Genomic DNA, 23,360 nt, shown 5'->3' with positions numbered 1-23,360 from the left:
GAAATATGGACGGTGATTTAAAATGTGGAATATACTGTAAGATACCTGAGAAAAGCTTTGGTCATTAACATAGATAAGCAGCTACAATTTCCTTTTTTCTCTTTTAGGACTGCAAAGCAACTCTATGAAAACGTTGGAGATGCTTCACAGGAGATTCTCTGAACGCTGCTAACACCATCTGTTGGAAAATCAACGCATATATCGAAATTACAATAAGGTGGATAAGAATAAAAATAATGACCAAAAACAGATTAATGATAAAATTATTATTATTACAACAATGGCATTGTTTTTGGTAATAATATTTATCTCCCAACGAATAATACATTAATTAGACATAATCAGGTGTACAGTACTTTACTAATAAAAATGGAAAATTCATTTTATATTTCTATTTATTACTAGCTGAATATACCCATTCTTCGCATGGGGGCTGTATTTGGAAGTCAATGTCTGTGGGAGTACCACCATTCATTTCAGCGACCGCGAAAACTATGGATTTGACAGTAATATAGGCCATTTTGGGCTATTTTTATATGTCTTGGTATCCTCTCCCCGCTGACCCCCGGCTCGCATACAATGGTAGCTGAATTTGCAAGTCATCGCTAATGAAAGTGTCACCATTGATCTCAGGGACCGCAAAAACTATGAATTTGATACTAATATCGGTCATTTTCGATTACTTTTACATGTCTCGGTATCACCCACCCCCCGCCCTCGGTGACCAGCGGCCAGCAGCCGAACAGGCTGAATTTAGAAGTTAATACGATCGTAGTTTCACCATTGATCTCAGCGACCGCAAAAACTATGGATTTGACACTAACATCGTTCATTTTCTACTACTTTTACATGTCCCGGTAAACACCCCCCTGAGATCCACCTGGTTCGAATTAAAAAAAAAAAAAAGCTTCGCCTTGGTCTGGGGCCCGAACCAAGATATCCGTGACCAAAATTTGGCCAACTCTTGGTCAATTTGTCTGGTCCCCAGGCCGGTCCCGGTAAACGTCCGCCTCCTGAGATCCTCCTGGATGGAAATTTGAAAAAACTCTTCGTCTTGATCTGGGGCCTGGACCAAGTTACCCGTGACCAAATTTTGGTAACTCTCGGTCCACTCGTCTGGTCTCCAGGCCGCACACAGACAGACAGACAGACAAACACACAAACAAACTCTTTATTTTATTTATATTAGATAGATTAAAGAATATTAAATGTAGGGTATTTCTGATTATTACCATTGAAAAATATAAACAGTCGTTTCGGTCACTGCTTCTTCCTTCCAATCGTCTAATAAAGGAACCGAGAGTCCAAGATTGAGAGCAGTGTGTGCATTCGCATTTCATGATCCTTTTGATGTGGGTTAATGTCTTACTTGCACCAAAATTTGGTATTCTCGCAACATGCATCCATAATCCATATATCAAAAGCTAAAAAAAAAACTGATAACATTACCGAACTAATAAGAAGAAAGGCATATGATTGGCTCCCAGTGTAAATATATCTGAATTTATAGCTTCACTCGAGATGTATACATGTGGGTGTGTGGTACTTTGTTTCTCGGTAACTAAACGCCGAATCTAAACCAAATTTACTGGACAAGTAGGACTCTCTAAGGAATAAAAATAACTATATTTAGTGGCTGATCTCGAACAGGGGCAAGTTTAGCTCGGCACCAAAGGTTGTTTTCCACAGCTTTGCACACTGGCTGTTCTTATGTACATCCACCACATTACAAAATCGACTCCCGCCTATAGTAACTTAATTTCAAGCCTAAATAGGGCACATCCAATTGGAAATTTACAGTAGTAGAATCATCGTAGCGGTAAACGGAGTGTTGGTGCTTTATTTACGTCATTTCAGAAATTTTAATTAAAAAAAAAAAAAAAAAAACTTTGTATAAAATAAATCTATACAGATATCTATCTACCATGTTTTTCTCTTGATCCCAAGGTTTGTATTACTAAAATAATGATAGTTTTATGACTAGCCAACCATACAAATATTTATCAGTACAACTAAAGATGTAGCATACTCCAAATTTGTGGCTGATATGAAGTAGAAAACAACAACATTTACAACAGATTCGAATGTTATTGTCTTGGAAATTCAACTATATTTCTTCAGAAGGAGCACGATAGGAGTATTCATGTTAGCTCATTGGTAAAGCACGAGACTTCTCATTGTAAAGTGGTGAGTTCGATTCCCGTGTGGGTCAAACTTTATAGTATTTAATGATATATTCCTCAAGACACGAGTAATTACATTAAAACAAATCAGTTATACATATTCATACAATCATTTCAAGACATAAGAAATTAATATGTTTAAAGTAAAACATCTGAGATGTGATGGGTATTGACAGAACATCGGTATATTATATGTGAATATTAAATACAAATTAAGTAAAACGTGTAATGGCAATACAAAGTATGTGTTGTGTATTTGTCTGCAGCTATTTGTCATACGGAAGTTACTTCTCAATATTCTCATTACAGCATTGGATTTATGTTCTTAAAAGATATGAGTAGTATTATAATCACTAAATATGAAACATTTGCATCTGGCGTTTATTTAATTCATTGTTGTGTATTATTACGTATGTATTTTATTCGTCTAATGCCTGATCAGTTACGCAGAGTAAAATGCAGTATTTATTACATACTTTGAGTAAAGCGTTTGTCCCACTCTTTTGAAATTACTAGCACTTTTTCTCATTCATTGTCTAGTATCTACTTGCCAAATAGTCTATTAAACAAATATCTCATTAGTTTTCTTATTCATTGTCTAGTATCTACTTGCCGAATAGTCTATTAAACAAATATCTCATTAGTTTTCTTATTCATTGTCTAGTATCTACTTGCCGAATAGTCTATTAAACAAATATCTCATTAGTTTTCTTATTCATTGTCTAGTATCTACTTGCCGAATAGTCTATTAAACAAATATCTCATTAGTTTTCTTATTCATTGTCTAGTATCTACTTGCCGAATAGTCTATTAAACAAATCTCATTAGTTTTCTTATTCATTGTCTAGTATCTACTTGCCGCGTTTCATACAGTGAATGAGACTTTCTGAACATCCTATCCCCAAAGTCGTCCCCTAAAAACTAGTTTATTTTTTTCTTTCTTTATTCATTGTTCGAATCAACCTCTTACCAAAAAATATCTGGAGAACGAACTTTGTACAATGAATGGGGCTTTTCGTAATATTATAGTTTTCATACATTAGTTTCTTAATGAATTTTCAGGAACCCACTGATAAATCACTTTTCGGATCCGGGAAAAGGCAATTTCTCTTATTTTATGAAGTTTACCCCCTCTTTTCTTGCGAAATCGGTTTTCCCAAAGTCACCCTTACCTCAAGTTTAATCAATGACACAAACTAGCCTGTGACCAGTGACGTCATTAGGATTTATTCAACGTGGGAAAATTGATTTCAGCGTGGAAAAGGGAAAAAGATTGACAAAAAGCAGTCGCGAATATACACATACTTTGATGCACACGTATACATAATGCATTTTGTAAAACAACAGTTACTTACATACATGTCCTTATTAAGTACAGTAAATAAACTACTGTATAGTACTATAGGGTATTTCATATAAATATATTAAGTACTATAGTGTTACGGGATAAAACAGAAAACGTAAAATATAATTTTGAACACAGAGCAACTTGCTACATTGGAGGCGCTCCATCACTCGCATAAGCGAGAATAAAATCTGAACAGGTTGTAAAAAACATATTAAAGACTGATACTCAATTTTTAAAGGTTAATTGAAAGAAATTAACACATCTGAAATTATAAAATAACAGTGGCAGCTAATAGAAATTAGGGTATTGCAACTAAAATGTCAGATTCTATTTCACCCATCTGTAGTCCTACTTCCAACTAAGTCCTAAATTCAGATATAGAAAATGCACATCGAGACGATCCGTCTTGTTCCAAAATCACTAAACGAGTTCCCAGAGCAAGTCTCGACGAATGGTTTTGTTCTCGACTCGTGTGTGACGTCAAATAGGAAGCATCGGAAGATATTCATGAAAAAAATTGAAATGAGATCTTTGAGTTTTACGTTCCATGGTTATGCCGGTTACGCTAAAGCAGACGGTGATGATAAGAAATGAATGAAATGAAGAAAGTGGGAGGAAACGGGAGAACCCTGAGAAAACCCACGATCACGGTGTTTCTCCACCACAAAGTCCACACGGCGCGAGCTGGGATCGAACCAGGGACCCCATGTACCGGAGGTGAACGCTCTACCAGTGAACCACCGCGCACCCGGAATATCTCCATGTGTAGCCAAAAGTCACCATGCAATTTTACTAATGACCAACTCAGCTTCGCCCTCAACGTCCTACGATTCTTAAATCCTTATGTCCCAACAGCAGAAAAGGACTTGATGTCTGCGTCTTCTTCTAGGTAACAGGAACTGGCCACATAACAAAAGCTGGAAAAGAATTTCAAGATTGAAAGTTCCCAAAAGCTTGATTTCAGGACATCTTGTAGTGTAGAATTGAAGAGATGGCTCTTTACAAAGCACAACGTTGCATGACATGTGAAATACACGAGCAAAGAACAGACTATTGGAGAGAACAAAGTTAGTTGAATGACCGAATTTAATGCAGAAAAGCTGATTTTCAAATCGTGGAAAATTGAAGAAATAAATAGTTTCAATTAAGGAATGCAAAGGTAATTGCTGAGTATTCGGAATAGCTGCTACCCTAAAGTTTATTATTGTAAATTACAATTAATCGAATTCTTTCTGATTTCAATGACAACAGTGTAACTGCGTTTTAAAAAGCTTGGATAACAAAAGTAAAGAGGAAGTTGTTGTATATTCTTGTCGTGACGTCATGAAAAGATGTTTCTCCAAACGACGATGAACTCCGGGGTAAACTCTAGTGGTAAAACAACTTGGCTTCCCTGTGCAGCTGGGCTCACAATGATGGTAAAGATGAATTAATAAAATCCGCATCCCTTGTCTTGGGAACGGGGCTATTTATACGACAATAGTATACGAAATTTGTATGTCTTGACATGTATTTTCAAGACTTAAACAACCTTCAAAAATCCGGGGCGGGTAGTCTTCCGCTGCAGATGGCCATGTCTGTGTACATTACATGCTTTATTAACGAACGGTTTAGCACGTTTTTGTCTTTCAAGAATTGTCGAAACGGTAGCACAAGGTGTTCTCTTGCCTTCGTTTCTGGTCTAGTTGTCTTACGCATGTGCCTTTAGTGTACAAGCCCCGGGTCAGATTCCCCGCCAAAACCATTTAACTGACCAGAGTGGTTGAAATCCAACTTTTACACTGTAGCCCTTGTCCTATATACGAAGATATCAACTCAAAAAATGAAATGAAATTTTTGAGTTTTATGTCCCACGAATGTGCCGGCTAGGCTAAAGGAGACGGTGATGAGAGATTAATAAAAAAAAGTGGGAGGAAACGGGACCCCGGAGGAAACCCACGCACACGGTGTTTGTCCACCACAAAGTTCACTTGGCGGGAGCAGGGTTTGAACCCGGGACCCCATGCACCAGAGGTGAACGCTCTACCACTGAGCCATCGCAGCCCCAGATATGACTCAACACAAACCAATCAACAAGATGTTCGCTTACGCTGAATTCAATTCAATTCACTAACTAGCCATTGTTTCAGACTATTTTCATAACCACGAACCCTCTCTGTAAACCAGGGACATGGTGGCTCAGTGGTAGAGCCCTTACCTCTGGTGCGTGGGTTCCCTAGTTTAATACCCGGCCAAGTAAGTTTGTGGTGGGGAACATCGTGTCCGTGGATTTTCTCGGGGTACTCCCGTTTCCTTCTACTTTCTCATTCCACCAATTATTCCATTATCATTCACTTGCTTTAATCATCATCTACCTTAGCCTAAAGAGCATAACCGTGAGACGTTAGACTGAACGATTTTGTTTCATTTCATTTCGTTCTGGAAACCTTCACAGTGAAGTAATTTTCTTCACAGTTTTGTTCTATTGAAAATGTTGAAGTTAACAACGGCGTTGTGAAATTTTCAATGAAAGAAAGTTGCGTTCGTGAATAAATATAATACTAACGAGTGTATATTTTAATTCTATTTATTGCCTCAGTCTTCCGTACGTTACAAATAATATCACTTTCATAATCATTTGGAAGCAAAATGATACAAAGCATTAATAATACAATACAAAATATATATATATCGACTGTATACTTCAACCTTCGTTATGATAAAAAATACACAACAAAAATAAAAAAAAAAAAAAAAGAGGAAAGGTTCGGTAGGTAGTTTTCAATTTAAAATAGTGGAGTTTTTCTAATCGTCCAGACTGTTTGGGCTCTACAGTGGCAAAGCGTCGTATGTTACATTAGTAAGTAGCCTTTCCAGTTCAACAGACTGTTCGAACGGAACGTAAAGGAATGAACGGTAAATGTGCACATTCTTGCGTGAGGAAATCTAGAATGTTTTAACTTCATTTCCCACTAATACTGTATTGTTGGTATGGTGAGGGCCCAACACAACTGTGATGTAAATTAAACTTTTCTATATATATATATTAAATTTTATATTTTTGTTGTAAATGTATTATTTTTTGGATCTGAAAAGAAAAACTGCCAAGCTCGTTTCCTAGAAAGTCAGGAAACAGAAAGTAATAAACACAAGATAAGTATAAGTATAATAGAAGCACAAGATCACAAGATAATTTCTTGCTCTCCATACCCAGTCACAATTCTGATTCATACTACAAATTTTTCACAGTAAGTATTATGCGCCTCTGCAACAGTTTATCTCAATTAATACACAATGTTTCAACAGTTGCCAAAAAAAAATAATAAATAAATAAATAAATAAATAAAAAAATAATAAAAAATAAATAAATAAATAAATTCCCTTCTCTTAAGCAAAGATAAGAATACGAGTAGCACATGAAGCATATTCGTCTTGCCAGATTATTAATTACCCATGTATGAACATATACTCAATTAGTTACCCATGTCAATTTATATATATATATATATATATATATATATATATATATATATATTGTACAGCTATATACAATATTTAATGTATGTTTCTCCATGTTATTTTTTATTTCAGATTGTATTCATACATAGACGACTTTTTTTCCTCTCTTGTATATTGTTTTAATTTTTGTTTCAAAATATTTAACTATTTTTTTTACTTAAGTAGCATATTCTTTTTTTACGTGATTGAAATACTTTTCTTTTGTAACTCTTAATATTTTCTATGTATTGTTTTTTTATTATTAAAAAATACAATGTATGAACATGGTTAAGTGCTCGGAGAAGGCTGCAGAGCCTTAACTTCGCCACGTAAAAGTCATAAATAAATAAGTGAACGTATAAAAGTAAAAGGAACGTATGAAAATAGGAAGACAAACTGGTGAAAACCAAAACCGATGTATGTATATAAGCTAGGGATGGCCACATTTTCCGGAGAAACGGAAAATCTTCCGGAAAACGAAATGCGGAAGATTGAAAACTTCCGGAAAAATGGACGATAGAAAATTTTCCGGAAAACGAAAGACGGAAAATTTTCCGAAATAGCGGAAACGGAAAATTTTCCGGAAAACTTTTTCTCCGGAAATGTCCATCCCTAAATAATTGTCTTCGATATAAACAAAAGAATTCTTGTCTTGTTCTGCCGATCAGTCTTTTCTCATCTGGCGAGGCTTGGAACGAGCATAATGGCATTTACTTATCAGGAAATCAGCATCCTTAATTCTGTGTCACCTCTATTTAATAATGTTACGTTTAAAATTTAAAGCAAGAAGTTCCAAGAATACGGAGCTCTTTTGGTGACAGAATTATTATCTTTATCTACTCTCAATTTCAAGAAGTTTCATGTTTGCATTACATACTACTAGTATAAAATGACATTAATCTACTAAATTGTTAAGTTTTGTATTTATTTCCTTTGTATTTGCTCTGTAAAAAATGCATCTAAATTCATTTATTTCTCTATGCTACCGACGATAATACTGTATTTATGCGATTCTAAGATGCACATTTTTATCGATTTTTTTTGCCTCCAAAATCAAGGTGCGTCTTAGATTTGAGTTATGCAAATTTAGGTCAGATTAGATGGGTGTTTTGCCAAAAATTGCTAATCCCGTTAGTCACGATTCTGTAAAGAATGTGTATTTTGTGTGTATTTGCAATCAACAAAAGTGGAGAAATTGGAAAAGATACTGATACCGATGAAGGAACAGATCATGAGCAGTAGCGTGTGAGTGTTGTTTTTGTGAGTGAGAGTGCAAAACAGAAGAAAAGAAACAAGTTTAAATAACTGCTGAATAATTATTCGTTTGTTTGTGTGTATGTGTATGTGTGTACATACTGGTATAATATACCAGTATACTATACATACTGATACAATATGAAACCGATAATGGATTGCTATAAAACTGACGCAAGCAAGTGCTGTACTGTAATTACATTAGGAAAAAAAAGTACCAGGAGATGAACATGAATATAACATAAATTCCAGCACTAAGTTCAACGTTTCTTTATTTTCCCATAACATTATTTGTGTTTCCATGTTTATTAATCTTTTTTTTCATTCTTTAAAATCAATGCATTGTTTTTTTTATTTCATTTTTTCATTTTTGCCAAAGATGCGTCTTAGATTCGCGTAAATACGGTAGTTTGTATTCTGAATCCTCAAATGGCTCAATTAAATATATAGCAAAACGTCTTATTTATCTTCATATATTTACCAAGTAGTAGTCTATTTTTTATTAATTTATCGAAACACAACAGCCTGCTGAACTGGAAAACGTTACTTTTTCAATTAACACAGGTCGCCTTACCAGTGTGGAGACCAAACAGTTAATAGTAAAAATTCCATCATTTGAGATTGAAAACCATCTATTACCAACAATTGTAGACTGAATATAAAATCCGTGCTAAGTGCCAAAAATGGAAAAGTTTGGTTTTATGTCAAAATGTGGCCTATGTGCCTAACACTGCTCAGTGAAAAACGGTGGCCTATGTGCCTAACACTGCCCAGTGAAAAACGGTGGCCTATGTGCCTAACACTGCTCAGTGAAAAACGGTGGCCTATGTGCCTAACACTGCCCAGTGAAAAACGGTGGCCTATGTGCCTAACAGTGCTCAGTGAAAAACGGTGGCCTATGTGCCTAACACTGCTCAGTGAAAAACGGTGGCCTATGTGCCTAACACTGCTCAGTGAAAAACGGTGGCCTATGTGCCTAACACTGCCCAGTGAAAAACGGTGGCCTATGTGCCTAACAGTGCTCAGTGAAAAACGGTGGCCTATGTGCCTAACACTGCTCAGTGAAAAACGGGCTATCTAGTATTCACTGTGGAAGTAGTTCAAATAATTCCTAGAAGAATGCGCGTGGGTATATCTCCCATCAGTTCTGAAGTAAAATCGGGATTTTTTACTCAACATCTTCATTTTGGCACTTAGCACGGATTTTATAGTCAATCTACAATTTTTCTCTCTTTCCATTTTTTCATATTTTGAATCATGGCGGACTTGATCTACGGGTCCGAACTTTTGATACAGCCGGTGTATGAAATTCAGCTAAATGCATTAAATATATATATATACATAAAAGAATAAAATTACATTTACAGATCAGAAAATATAATCTGAAAGCTGTATATAACTACATTCGGAGGCATAAATTCATTCGACATTGGATAATTTTCCAGTGGTTTTCAAATTATTAATCTGTCTCAAAAAAGTGAGTGTTAAAAGTTAAATTAACATTATGCATTTTCTTTGATTTACCTAACTGAAATTTTAACAAAATGTAACAAAACAAAAGTATTTTAGCATGCATAATAATTGTATAATAATAATACAGTTTCTTTTTTACCACACAAAATTGGCCCGAATACGTAAACCCCTTTAAAAGTATGAAGTAATGTGAATCCCCAAAGCAGAACATTTTTCAACTTTCTACGACGACTTACGAAAAATCCAAAAACTTTCTGTATGCATTTTAGTAATGGCGTAGTAAAATTATAATATGAAATTTTCAAGCGCATAAAAGCAAAAAAGTTTGTACAATTTTGTTTTCTAAACTTTTTTACTTATAGGCTTTCTATTTATGGAGAAATATACAGGGATCTTAAAGGACTGTATAACCGAATAAGTAGCCAATCAAGAAATTGCCACATATATTTACTAAAAAAATAATTACAGGCACTTACTTTTTCTTTTAATCTTAAAATATGGCGACGAATCATTTAACTTTCCCTGAATCCTTCTTATGACTTTGAATGTCCCCTCTTTAGACATTGTTTTCAGAAATAGGCTTGAAATGGTTGTAGTATTCACTACCATATTTCTGACATAAAGCAATTTTCAAAAATTTCCTGTTTCCCTTGTAACCAACAGATGGTCCATTTATCTGGATGTAAGCCAACATATCAGTTGTGCCAATCTCGTCAAACGAAAAATCAATGGCTACAGGGTGGTTAGTCATAATATTGCTAATTAGCGCAATGGCTCAGCAATAATCCCGCCACCGGACAGCCGCCTGCTAGGATCTCAATTCGGCTGCATGCCCTGTAGCACTGGCGACTTTAGCGCTCATATTAGCGACTGTACGTATTGCTTATTCTTCCTTTTGCCGTCTTTCAATTTTATCGGTATATTATGATTATCAAACGTTGACTTATTCTGAATCGTGTTTCATTTATGGAGATTAAAATCTTTTTGAGACAGTAATTTTCGTCTAGAGGTAGTCAATCTTTCTGCAGCTCACATTTTCTTTCTGTGACACTGTCACACCGTCCCCTGTTGTTCTGCTTTGGGGATGTGAATACACTGAAAAATAAAACTTTCAAAATATATTGATAGAAAAAAAAAAATCTTCCCTTCGCCTTAACGCATACAATACAATGGTGATAAATCAAAGACACTACTACATCTGAAGAACACAAAAGCACACCCGAACTCATGTATTCAACAAATTATAATAACCATTCTTTCACCTTACTTTTTCCCTGACTAAAAAGACTTCTTACATTATACAGGGTGTTTCAAAACAACATCGACAACGTTTGGCAGGTGATTTCTGACACCAAGGTTAAGACAAAAAGTATAGAATAACCTGGGTGCACAAATCCGTAATTTCGGAGTTATAGGCTGCCGAGAACATGAATAAAATGAACTTTAAGGGCCTACAGCTCCAAAACTGGAACCTACCGTAGTCGGATCAAGAGTTCACTTAGGAACTAGTATGAATACGGAAACACTAAATATCCATGTTTCAGAATCCTGCGGTATTTCCACAATAATTTTTATAGAGGTATTTGGTAAGTACTTCATATTACATACCCGTAGCCAAATTCCCTCTATAAAATTTGTTGCGTGAGTACTCAGGATTCTGAAACATATATTTTTGGATAGCGCTTATATTAGCTCCTATGTGAAGTCTTGACCCGACTACGATAAGTCCCATAATATTGGAGCTACGGACCTTTAAAGTTCCTTTTTCATGTTTTCGACACCTTGTAACTCCAAAATTACGGATTTCTGCGCCCAGGTTGGTCTATACTTTTTGTCTTATCTTGGTGTCAGGAATCAACTCCCAAACTTTGTCGATGTTGTTTTGAAACACCCTGTATATATTAAAAAAGAACATTAAAACATAAATTTAATTTATTACGTTCCTTTATTTTTCATAGATAGTTATAAAAAAAACTGGTAACATTTTCCACATTCATTTGTTTTTATTAACCATGATCGTGATAGTTTACTTATACAACAGAATACTTCGAAACACAGCCTGTTCTCAACAATTTCATCTAAATTTTTTACCTGACTAAGCTTGTTAGCGAAGATTAAGCTGTTGTTGACTTGAATATAAATTTTCAATTATACAACTTCATTCATAATTGATATTAATAAGATAAACTGAAATAATAATTTCAGAAGCAACTTTGTTCAATTCACGCTTATACGTAGATCAATTTTAGAATAATAAAGAATTGCCTCTTAACATGTTACAATATGCTAATACTCCTACCCTTCATATTATGCAACCATTTCACAGGATTTCTTACATTACAACAAATCGTAACAATCAATTCATTCAAGAATCAATATTATATACGTATACTGGCACAGTGTTAACCCTTTGACTACCATTTTTTTTAAAATGTGAATATTCTTTTATACGTACATGTACGACTCCTTTAATGTGGGATATTCCTGACATCTGTATACAGTTTTGGAAACTAAAGACAGTCTTCTGGTCACATCTGAACCGATGGAAGAACAACACTTATTTTTTTAAAAGAATTTTCTAAACGAAAAAAAAAAATCCCCAACTATGTTTGAATTATTCGCATGGGACACATGTATCCCGTTGGTAGTCAAAGGGTTAAGATGTCTTTAACAAAAAAAAAAGTAGTAATATATTTTAGAGTGCAACAAGAACGCCTGCTAGTTGTAATAAGAACAGGGGAAAGAAAAAAAATAATAAATTATCGGAAACGCTCGATCACTATATTAGTTCTTTTCGCTTTCACATTCTGCCTTAAAATTATGCAAAAACGTTCAATAAAATAAAATTAATATAAGCATGCAATAAAATAAAATTTACACCACTGATTACATACATCATCATATTGTCTGGTTCAAAATATAGTTATTCATGGATCAACAACATACGAAAAGAAAGAAAAAAAAAAGAAAGAAGACTTGTCATTATCAAGTTCATTCATTTTTGTTAGTTCAGAGAATGGATAATTTTTTGCAATATATAAACTAAAAGAAAAAAAAAAAAACATCACTGCAAATTACAGTAGAACCCCGATTATCGTTAAGCTTCACATGTGTTATGTCGTTACTTTTCTAATAATCACTAGGCCAAAGAATTGTGCAGTTGAAATGTAACTCACTCAAATTCAACAAATTATATACTATAATTATGTATGTAGAATTGTAGTGTTATTGTTTTGTGCAACACTTCCTAACATAGCCAATGCGTAAGTCATCAATATTCCATGTATTACAACGTGCAAGTAATCAAACTTGGAAAAACGGAAAATGTGACTTCCGGAAACCAGAAAACTTTTTTTTTTTTGAAAATTGCCATCCCTATTCTATATTATATAAACAAGCACAATACTTTTTGTCACGTAATTTGAAATGGTTGTAGCCATCCCTTTATTTACGAAACTTTTACTTATGTAAGATCAAGTTTGGCCGAAATTGCACACGATAATCGGAATTATATTGTAGTTTGAAACCACCGAATGCTAATATTTCCATTTCATTCAGGAACATTGGGGCAAGTATTTGAAACTTTTACATGATCACGGACAAAATATGTAGTTTGTCGTAATACAAAAAAACTACGCATATAATTAACAAAAACAATATTTACACGATCAATTTTTCATGATAACCACACGATTAGTGCATAATAAATTACACATTTCATTCAAGAATAAAGTAATCTAAAGTGTAGTCGCACAGTGCATCAATATGCAATATTACAAAAACACTATTGGCCTAGTGTTCAATTAGAAAAATCAATGTTAAATAAGAAAATACCATCTCCTTTCTTCTCAGGTGTATAAAAATCCACAGCCATAAACGGCGACCTCATCTCTCCTGTACAAGCACAAATTCATTTAGCTAATCTGGCATACCTGAAAATGAGAAGAAAATCTTATATATATATATTTCAGTATGAGTATGTAAACATTTATTACAGTAGTATATAAAAACAGAAAATGTCAACAGAATTGAAATTTCAGTATGTTTTAAAGTAATATACAGGCTGACATCCTCAAAGAGGTTATACGCAACGCTAAGTCAGAGGGGCTGAAAGCGACTATTCAACGCATGTGTATGGCCCCTTTTTTTAGGGTTACCAGCGTGCTTCCGAAGCGCTGGCAGCGTGTCATTCAGGGTGATAAACATTACTTACAAACATACTGACATTTCGTTTTTGTGAGTGGGGTGGTTCAGTGGTAGAGCGCTTACCTCTGTTGCGTAGAGTCCCTGGTTCGATTCCCGGTCAAGCAAGTTTGTGGTGGACAACATCGTGCCGTGGGTTTTCTCGGGGTAACTCCCACTGCCTTCCACTTTCTCATTTCACCAATTCTTCCATCATTATTCACTTCCTTTAATCATCGTCTCCCTTAGCCATCGTGGGACGTTTAACTCAAAGCTTTTCAGTTTTGTGAGCAGCTCCTGTTTATTATATACTGAAACAAATATTTACACACATTTCACTCGAACAATCTAATATTAGCGTGCAATATCACTATGAAAATAGATTTTAGAAATTTTAAAAGTTTTTACTCCCCCAACACAATTAATCTTGAATTTACGAACTGGAACATAGTAGGATGAGTTTGAACTTCCTGGATTTAATATGTGTTACGTGTTTGTCTAAAGCTACTTAAACATAAATTATGCTATTTTGTTGTCCTTTATATATAGGGTTATTCAAAAAGAGCGCCGGTTTTGTTACATCAAATTATGAACTTTATTTTTTTCAAAACACACTAACAAAATTCATAAACAGGTTCATCACACATTCCGATTTCAGGTATGGTGAATGACGTCGGGCATATGACCTCCTCTATTGCGCTGGCATGCGATAACTCTGTTCGTGAAATTCGCTGTTGACTGCCTGACAAGTTTCCACTTGATTTCGACGACAACTCGTCGAATTTCCTCCTTTAATTCACGGATAAAACGGGGATTATTGACTAACATCAATGATTTAAGGGTACCTCAAAGAAAAAAGTCACAAGGAGTTAAGGCGCATGACCTCGAGGGCCATTTTTGGTGAGCATTAAGCGAAATAAGGCGATCCGGGAACGCCTCTTGGAGCAATTGGGTTGTTTGGCGGAAAGCATGGCCGGTAGCACCATCCTGCTGAAACCACAACTCCTGAATGTCTATTCCATCGAAATGAGGCTAGAAAAACTCTTCTTATCATTCGGTGTCTCATTTCACCCTAGAACCACGCGAAATCGCCTGACAGTTGCTGCATAACTTTCTCCGTTCTGATAAAAAGTTTACACAATTAGCACACGTTGCGGTCTATGGCCAGACACAGACTGTAGAAATGCGAGAAATTCAGACTAAGGCGACAATAGGAATGTTTTTGTGAATAATGCAACAATACAAAACAATGTCGGCAACCAAGAAACAAAAATTTGCCAGACGATTCAAAACCGGCGCACTTATTGCATAATCCTTTACTAGAGTTTGGTTAGAAGTAAAATGAACTGGGAATGGGTTTCACTGTTGTATGCATCGCCGAGAGGGCGCTATCTAGAGTTAGAAGTGTAAATTTGGTGTTTAAAGACAAAGATCATGCTACACGATTATGCGTAACGTAATGTTAAGTTTCTCGTGTAAGGGTATTTGTCAGTAGTTTAACTTGTGATCATAATCGCTTTGAATCAACTGTTTATTGAGGAAAAAAAAAAAAAAAAACATCCCCCATGCTAAAAGACGTACATTAGGATTTATTAATTTCTATCTTTCAAAGAAAGAAACAAGGTTAAAGTTTCCATATTTCTTGAAAACTTGTCTATTACTGTATAAGAAAGTGAAAATAACATTTCCCAATTAATGCATTATCATTAAATCCTATCCTATATTTTGTTACCCAACTCAGCTGATACCACCATCAAATAAATAAATAAAATGAGTTTCGGCGATGATTACATGCCTATATTTTCCAAATCTCCGCATCATATCCGGTGTTTGCGCTTTCTCTCAATACACTAATAGATCCTACATCCATAGTCAAGAATTTAAACCTTTTTCTTAGCCATGTGGAATGAAACATGCTATTTTAACTAAATCGACTCTCCTGAACATGAAAATGATATTTATAAGTTTGTAACACGTAGGTTTCTGTGTGACAGAGGGACTTGGGGATTCTGATGAAAGCGACAAAATAGTATATTTTGTAGACATAAAATCTTAATTATTTACTATATTACTGACCGTATTATATTCATTTAATTATAGAATATGATCAGTAAACGCATTTATTTCATAGCTAAGGTAAACAAAATACACTAAACTAATATTACTTTCGTAAAATTAGTTTTTGACACTGAGTTTGTGTTCGTAGTTAACCTGTGTATGGAAAAATCAATGTGACTCAACGATAATTCATAAATTTCATTGAATTTTCCATGTACACGTTGACTACGGTCACAAATTCAGTGGCATATTTAAAAATTACAAGTTATATTTCAAGACGACATTGTAGTGCAGTGTAAATATATTACCTTTTTTCCCCTTGGTTTTTAGGAGTGCCTCCATTCATAGGCACCTTACTACTCGGTTTTAATAGTTAATCGTTACATTAAAAACATTCATTCAAAGTATACAATATAAAGCAAAGATCTATAATACATCTTTGGAAGTTGAACGGCTGGAAGGAGTGAGATCATATTTTGAGTACTGGTCAAGGAGGCACAACCACATCTATTACTGTGTATTATCTTTATGGCACCATCTTTTCATTTAGATCAAAAATTTTTAATAGGAAGGCGTGGGAGACCCGGGTTCGATTCCCGGCGGGAGCTCATGTGGTTCGGATTCCACGTTAATCAGTAGGTACACGTCTCATATAGCCTCGCTGCTGAACGGGACGCTAAACTAAAATCAACTCAATTTTAATAGGAAGGGCATCATGTGACATCATTTTGCGGTAGCTTTTCAGCACAAAGTCAAATCTGACATTATTTTAAACTTATCTCTAATAATTTAATCCTTATTACCTTCTAATATATGTTTGTATACACGTTTAACATATAATTATTAGAAATGAAAATGAAATCTTTAAGTTCTACGTTCCACGGTTATGCCGGTTAGGCTGAAGGAGACGGTGATGATGAGAGATGAATGAAATGGTTGAATAAAGAAAGTGGGAGGAAACGGGAGAACCCCGAGAAAACTCACGAGCACGGTGTTTGTCCACCACAAAGTCCACAAGGCGCAAACTGGGATCGAAATATAATAATTAGATACACATCCATACATATATACTTCAAGATGGCCGCCATAAAGATACTACATACAGCAGTAACAGATGCGGTTCCATATCTATTACCCCTATCCACGATCTGTCCTGAGCTTACAAGGTACCTTTGCCACATATTGTATACTGTAAAAGCACTAAAAATTTGAGGTTGCGTCGGGCATCATTTAATGTTATTCAACTGAGATAACTTTTCTCATGCATTACTTTCTGATATGAAGCCATTTTAGAGGGGTGAGTAAAAAAACCTCAGAAGTCTAAAGATACGGACCACTCATATATATACCGGGTATATATATATATATACAAAATGTTGATTATACACGGAGTGTATTTACTCTGAAACTTTATAATTACTTCTATTTGCTTAGCGTGAAATTAGAGGCAAAGAGTAAATTCAATCCATCTTAAAACATAATAATATTAATAATAACATTCTTACGGTTAAACGATGTAGTATTGCTTAGAGTTGGAAGTGTTGAGAATATGGAGACGAATTAAATCCATTAAAAACAAAAACAAAAACAAAACGGAAAATTATTTTTATCATTTTGAGGGATAATGAGCAATACAGTATAATTAGTTCTTTTTCATTTAATTAAAGAAAAATAATATCAAAACGTATTTTTATAAATTTACAAATTTTCGCTTCACTTTCTCATAATTCTTTTTTTAATTTACTTTCGATGGCTCACTAAAGGGCAGAAAGTAATGGTGTAATATCCACTTAGAGGTGTTCTAAAAAGTGATGAAAGTATAAACTCCGATTGATCAACTCTGAACCCATTTTACACTTTATAAGGAAATATGGAAAGAAAATGGCCATACCAATATTTAAAGACAGTATCCTAGTATCCGCCTGGTGAGATTAAGGGAAAACCCTGGTGAAACCTCATTTAAAATGACTGGCACCGCGATTTAAAATTCAGGTCTCCCGATTGCGAAGAGGCAAAGAGCTAACCATTTACGTATGTTCACCATTTACGTATGTTCACTATTGTCTATTAAAAAATAAATAATGGTTCCGAAGATGAAAGACGGTAAAACGTAGTGCGAAATCGTATACGGAGTAAAACAGAAACGAATTCAGGGAAGTTCAAATGATTCAGTAACAAGTAAATTTAAAGTTATTGCAAGGTCTTGTAAATACTAGTTGTCACATAAGAATTATTGAATAACATCACGAAATATGAAATGCAATCAAATGAATATTAAACTGATTATTTCAATAGCAGTAATAAAAATATCACTTACGTAAGTCCTGTATTATACAAAATACATTGGAGAGCCTTCAACAATATTCTCTTTTGTAGCATGACTATCTTGTTCTCGCTGTAGATTTTGTAGATTAATTCTTTGTCTGTAGAAAAGAATGAAAGTAAGTCAATTTCACACAAAAACAAACAAGCAAGTATTATTATTATTATTATTATTATTATTATTATTATTATTATTATTATAAATTTCTGACCTTGGTTTCTCCTGTTGTATATAAACGTGGTCAAGTTGATACTATTTATTTTGATTTTGCTAAAGCCTTCGATAAAATATCCCATCATAAGCTTCTTAATAAACTTCATTTTTTTGAAATCTCCATATCCTTGATTCACTGGTTCGCTTCTTACTTGTTTGATCGTAAATTCGTAGTTAGATATATGGGTTCTAAGTCATCTGTTTTCAAGATTTCTTCGGGTGTTCCTCAAGGATCCAATTTGGGTCCATTATTATTTTTAATATATGTGAATGATATTGGTAATTATTTGAAATGTCCTTTTTTACTGTACGCTGATGATCTCAAGATATTTTCTGAAATAACTTGTAATCAGGATCACCTTAAATTACAAGCTGATATTACCTCAGTTTACCAATGGTCTGTACAAAATCTACTTCCATTAAACATGAATAAAACAAAAAGTATAGCGTTCTCCAGGAAAACGAATATATCGTATTTTTCTTATTCAATAAATCAGTATAGAATACAACCTGTTTCAATTAACAAAGATTTAGGTGTTATGATTGATTCTAAATTACTTTTTGACCATCATGTTTCAACCATGGTTTCCAAGGCTAGAAGGAATCTGGGACTCATTAAATGGGCTGCTAGAGATTTTAAGGATATTACAACTTGCAAAATTTTATATTGTGCATATGTACGTTCCCACTTGGAATTCGCTAGCTTGATTTGGAATCGTAACCTCATTAGTATTACTCAAGTTTTGGAGTCAGTCCAGATTTCCTTCCTGGCCTGGTTAAAATATAAATTTAAACTATATGATCTGCCCAATAGGGTGATTCTCGCTAGATTGGATTTACTTGCTCTCGAAGTTCGTCGTAATTTAAGGCAAATTAAATTTATTCATGATATAATACATGCGAAACTGAACTTAATTGAATATTTGTTTATTAAAGTTCCCTTGTATAAATCTAGGCTTTACCGTCCTATATTGTGTAATAGTAATTTAGTTGGTTCGCCATTATTTATTTGTGTTGACAACATAAACAAAAAGTCACTCAAAATTGATTTATTTGATTCGAATTTTTTGGCGCTTAGAAAACAGTTTTTGGATTGTTATATTTAATTAAAATACCTAATTTAATCCTTTTTTGTATATTGTCTATTGAATTTTTTTTTTACATATGGTGTATATTTGTTCATGTGTTTTATTTTTTTTTTAAATTTGTTTATTTCATAATCTACTTATGTAAATTTTTAGTAATACATCTTACTTGATTGAATCTTTATTGAAATGAGGATATGTTTGTAATTTTATTTTGTAATTTAGTTTGAATTAAACTTGTGTTAATGTTTTCCCTTTGCTTTTCTTGATTGTCATGATTTCATGTATTTTAATTTTTTTTGTTTTGTTGTATTTTTTCCTGTAATATTCCATTGTATATAATTGTATATATGACCATTATGGCTTCGGCTGTGGTCGCAATTTCTCATAATAAATAAATAAATAAATAAATAAATTATTATTATTATTATTATTATTATTATTATTATTATTTTCAAACTAGTTTAATTTTCAAAGTAATAATAATAATTTTCAAAGTAATTCGCAACAACAGCTTGACAGCCACTAGTGCGCCAATAATAATACAAAACACAGTGAATAGATTCAACCATAATTATAAAACAAACAGTTTATAAATAAAATCATAATAATAAAAGAAACATGTAGTATCTGTAATTAAAAAAAAAAAAACATGCATAAAGATTAAATGCGGAAAAATTACATGCATACATGATAAAATTACATGCATGAACATAAAAACTAAAATTACAAATATATAAAAAGCCCGACATTAATAGAAATAAAAACAAATATATATGCATATTAAAGGCACCCATCCGAACAAAACTAACGACTTTAAAAAAAATTAAAGAATTGATTATGAACAACTGAAAATTTAAATTGGAATAAATCTAAATTAGTACAGAATTTATTAGCTATTTTAATACAGCTATAAATAGATTTGGAAAATAGCCTAATGCAAACAAAAGGAGTAAATTTCCTGGTTCTACAATAAGGAACTCTCAACGAAGTTAAACCATCTAAATAAAAACCTCCATGTAATAGATTATGTACAAATTTTAAATCAAACAAACTGCGTCTATCACTATGGGTTGATGGGCCTTATGCAGAGTCGTCCTGACGCGAGATCAGTGCCATACTAAAGAGTCCGACTAACATATGTTTCCTGCAGTCGTCAGGCCTTTAGTATGATGCTAATCATACGCCAACACGACTCTGCATAAGACTCAATAAGTTTAAATCCTCGCGTATAGCACTTAAGCTCATATCATATTACAGTGAAACCTCTCAATAACGGACACCAATGGAACATGAATTTTTGTCCGTTACTGAGAGGTTACAGTAATTTAATTTCTCGCAACGGTAACTGTATGCAGTAATATACAGTAAATACTAGGGGTGTTCGGAATTAAGATTTCAATTCCGGAATTCGGAATGTCGATAATTCCGGAATTTTTCGGAATTCCGTTTTTCGGAATCTCGGAATTCCGGAATTTTCAGAATCTCGGAATTCCGAAATTTAGTATCGTGTTCTGGATTCCGGAATTCCGATCTTCCGAAATTTCAGATCTTGTTTCGAGATTCCGGAATTCCGAACTTCCGATATTTGCGATGAAGTTCCGGAATTCCGATTTTCCGAAATCAAATCTGTTAGAGGCTTTATATTTTAGTATAGATATGTGGGAAATATCAACTGAAAATGTTCGTTGTGTAACAACAGTAGTGCCAATATTGTAAAGGCCATTGTTGACTTGAGCGATTTCCATTTGAGTTGTTTCGGCCATACTTCGAGTATTAGAGTGAACAAAGCCCTTGAGCTACAGGGACCTTCGGAAACAGACAAATTATGAGTCAAAGCAGGAAAATGAGACATGCGCTGCAAGAAGAGTAAGATGCATTAGGCCTTCTGCGTAAAATACTTCCATCATGCACGCCAACAAGATGATTGTTTACTTTCCTTTTGATGCTGGTAGTTTTAACACGCCAAGAAGAAATAGCAAAAGTTCTGTCTCAAACAATATATAAAAATCTTATCCTTCAGAACGAAGAAACAGAATTATTAACTATGATTATTAATTAGAATTATTAACTATTATCGTCCTTACAAATGCTTTGTGACAGTATGTCAGCAGAAACATCTGTTACAGCGTCGGACATATGGCCATCATATGAACAAATTTCAAAAGATTTTCAAGTCGAAGAATCTCAACTGATAGACGATATATCATAACAAGATGAACCAAGTACGCAGGAAACACATCTTTCATTCTATGACTTTTTGACTGAAGAGGGAGATAGTGAACAGATCTTAGAAGCAGCCTCAAAGAAGATGAAAGAAGCATGAAAATGGAAATTTTGTCTCTTCTGAAATCGCGATTCGAGAAGGATGAAAGAAGCAGAATTCTGTAGAAAATTTGTGCTTTCTTAGATCTCAGGTTTAAAGAAGATAATTTGGGTAAAAATATTGAGATAACAAAAGGTAGAGTACTGTATAAGTTGAGACTTATTCCAGCAGGAAATCCTAAAAAAGATAATCGAGGGAATGTTGGTACTAAAAGATTAGACAGTTGCCTAAAACGAAGGACATTTGGTGACAGGATAAAGAAGGCAGTCACATAGAATAATTGAACCTGTACCTAAGCCTTAGGGATGCAGATTTGGAGGAAGAGCCACTACTTTGGTGGAATAATCATTCCCACCATCTTTCAAGATGAACAAAATTAGCGAGAAAATATTTGTGTACACAAATAATCTTACCGCTGAGCATGCTGGGCAGTTAATATTTCTGTCCATGAACAAAGCTATTGTCCCAAAAACATTTTAAAATACTATTGAATATAAGCTAAATTTTCTCATTGTTTCACATCTCTGGCTTAGTATAACAGGGGATTCATAAATCAACACGAAGTACAGAGTCCGACATAATTATTCTAACATAAACATGTTTACTAGATTTATCATTTCTATAGGTATGCAAAGAAAGTAGACAAAATTACAACTGCTACAAAATAAATTTGAGTCTTCTACTAAATATATAAACTCATGAAAAGCATCGGATACTTATTTCCACTACCAGAAAGGATGAAAATAGTTTGTTTACATCTGGATATCAGCATTCAACAGAGAACAGCTAGTAATTAGTTATGTTCCCCTTTCTATGGATTACTACGATAATTTTTTTAACATGACTGTACTTTTTTGTGCTGACTGCAGAGTTCATATTTCTCCACTCTGAAGAAGTTCTTTCAGATGGTCCTTACTTCTAATGTGATGTTTCCTAACACGATCTTCGAGCTCGTTCGAGATGTTCTCTGTAGGATTTAAATCTGGTGATTTGGTCGGTATCTTCAAAGTGTGAGGAGTGTTATACACCATCCAAAGCCTCATAATTTCCGCAGTGTACTTTGGATCATTGTCCTGATGGAAGTAATAACCATTTCCCAATTCTAGTTTCTGTGCACTTCTCTTAAGATTGTTTTCAAGAATTCTCTTGTATTCAAACTTTTCCATGATTCCATCTATGAGCACCAGTTCCCCAACGCCTGATGAAGCCATACATCCCCATACCATCACACTGTTGCCTCCATGTTTCACTGTAGCTATCATGTTCTTAGCTGTATTTGATAGCCTTCACACTGTAACACGTCCATCACCCTTGTATAAGCAGAATTTGTTTTTATCCGACCAGAGAACGTGATCCCAGAATTCTGTTGGCTTCCCCTATACAGGTTAACAAATTTTAGACTCTTTTTCTGATTCACATAATTGACATATGGTTTCTT

At 34.1% G+C, this 23,360-nt stretch overlaps 2 protein-coding genes across 18 annotated transcripts in view; one reads left to right on the top strand and one right to left on the bottom strand.

Moving 5' to 3' along the window:
- LOC145684911 (uncharacterized) overlaps positions 1 to 370 on the top strand; it is an 84,821-nt gene extending 84,451 nt beyond the window's left edge. The window contains exon 7 of the mRNA XM_081757262.1: positions 108 to 370. Coding sequence (XP_081613388.1) covers positions 108 to 128 — 21 coding nt within the window. The 3' untranslated portion in view covers positions 129 to 370. The remainder of the gene's footprint in view (positions 1 to 107) is intronic.
- A 5,711-nt stretch (positions 371 to 6,081) lies between these two features.
- The window catches only part of LOC145686681 (protein argonaute-2-like), a 212,267-nt gene continuing 194,988 nt past the window's right edge, over positions 6,082 to 23,360 (bottom strand). For all 17 annotated transcript variants that reach the window (XM_081760200.1, XM_081760204.1, XM_081760201.1 and 14 more), the window contains 2 exons: positions 18,293 to 18,398; positions 6,082 to 13,667 (listed from right to left, as the gene is read on the bottom strand). In XM_081760200.1, coding sequence (XP_081616326.1) covers positions 18,305 to 18,398 — 94 coding nt within the window. In that variant the 3' untranslated portion in view covers positions 6,082 to 13,667; positions 18,293 to 18,304. The remainder of the gene's footprint in view (positions 13,668 to 18,292; positions 18,399 to 23,360) is intronic.

Source organism: Thermobia domestica, chromosome 5 (assembly GCF_964235325.1).
Source record: "Thermobia domestica chromosome 5, izTheDome1.hap1.1, whole genome shotgun sequence".
NCBI lineage: Eukaryota > Metazoa > Arthropoda > Insecta > Zygentoma > Lepismatidae > Thermobia > Thermobia domestica.
The sequence above is the reverse complement of the archived record's forward strand: the minus strand, read 5'-3'. Positions and strand labels throughout refer to the sequence as shown.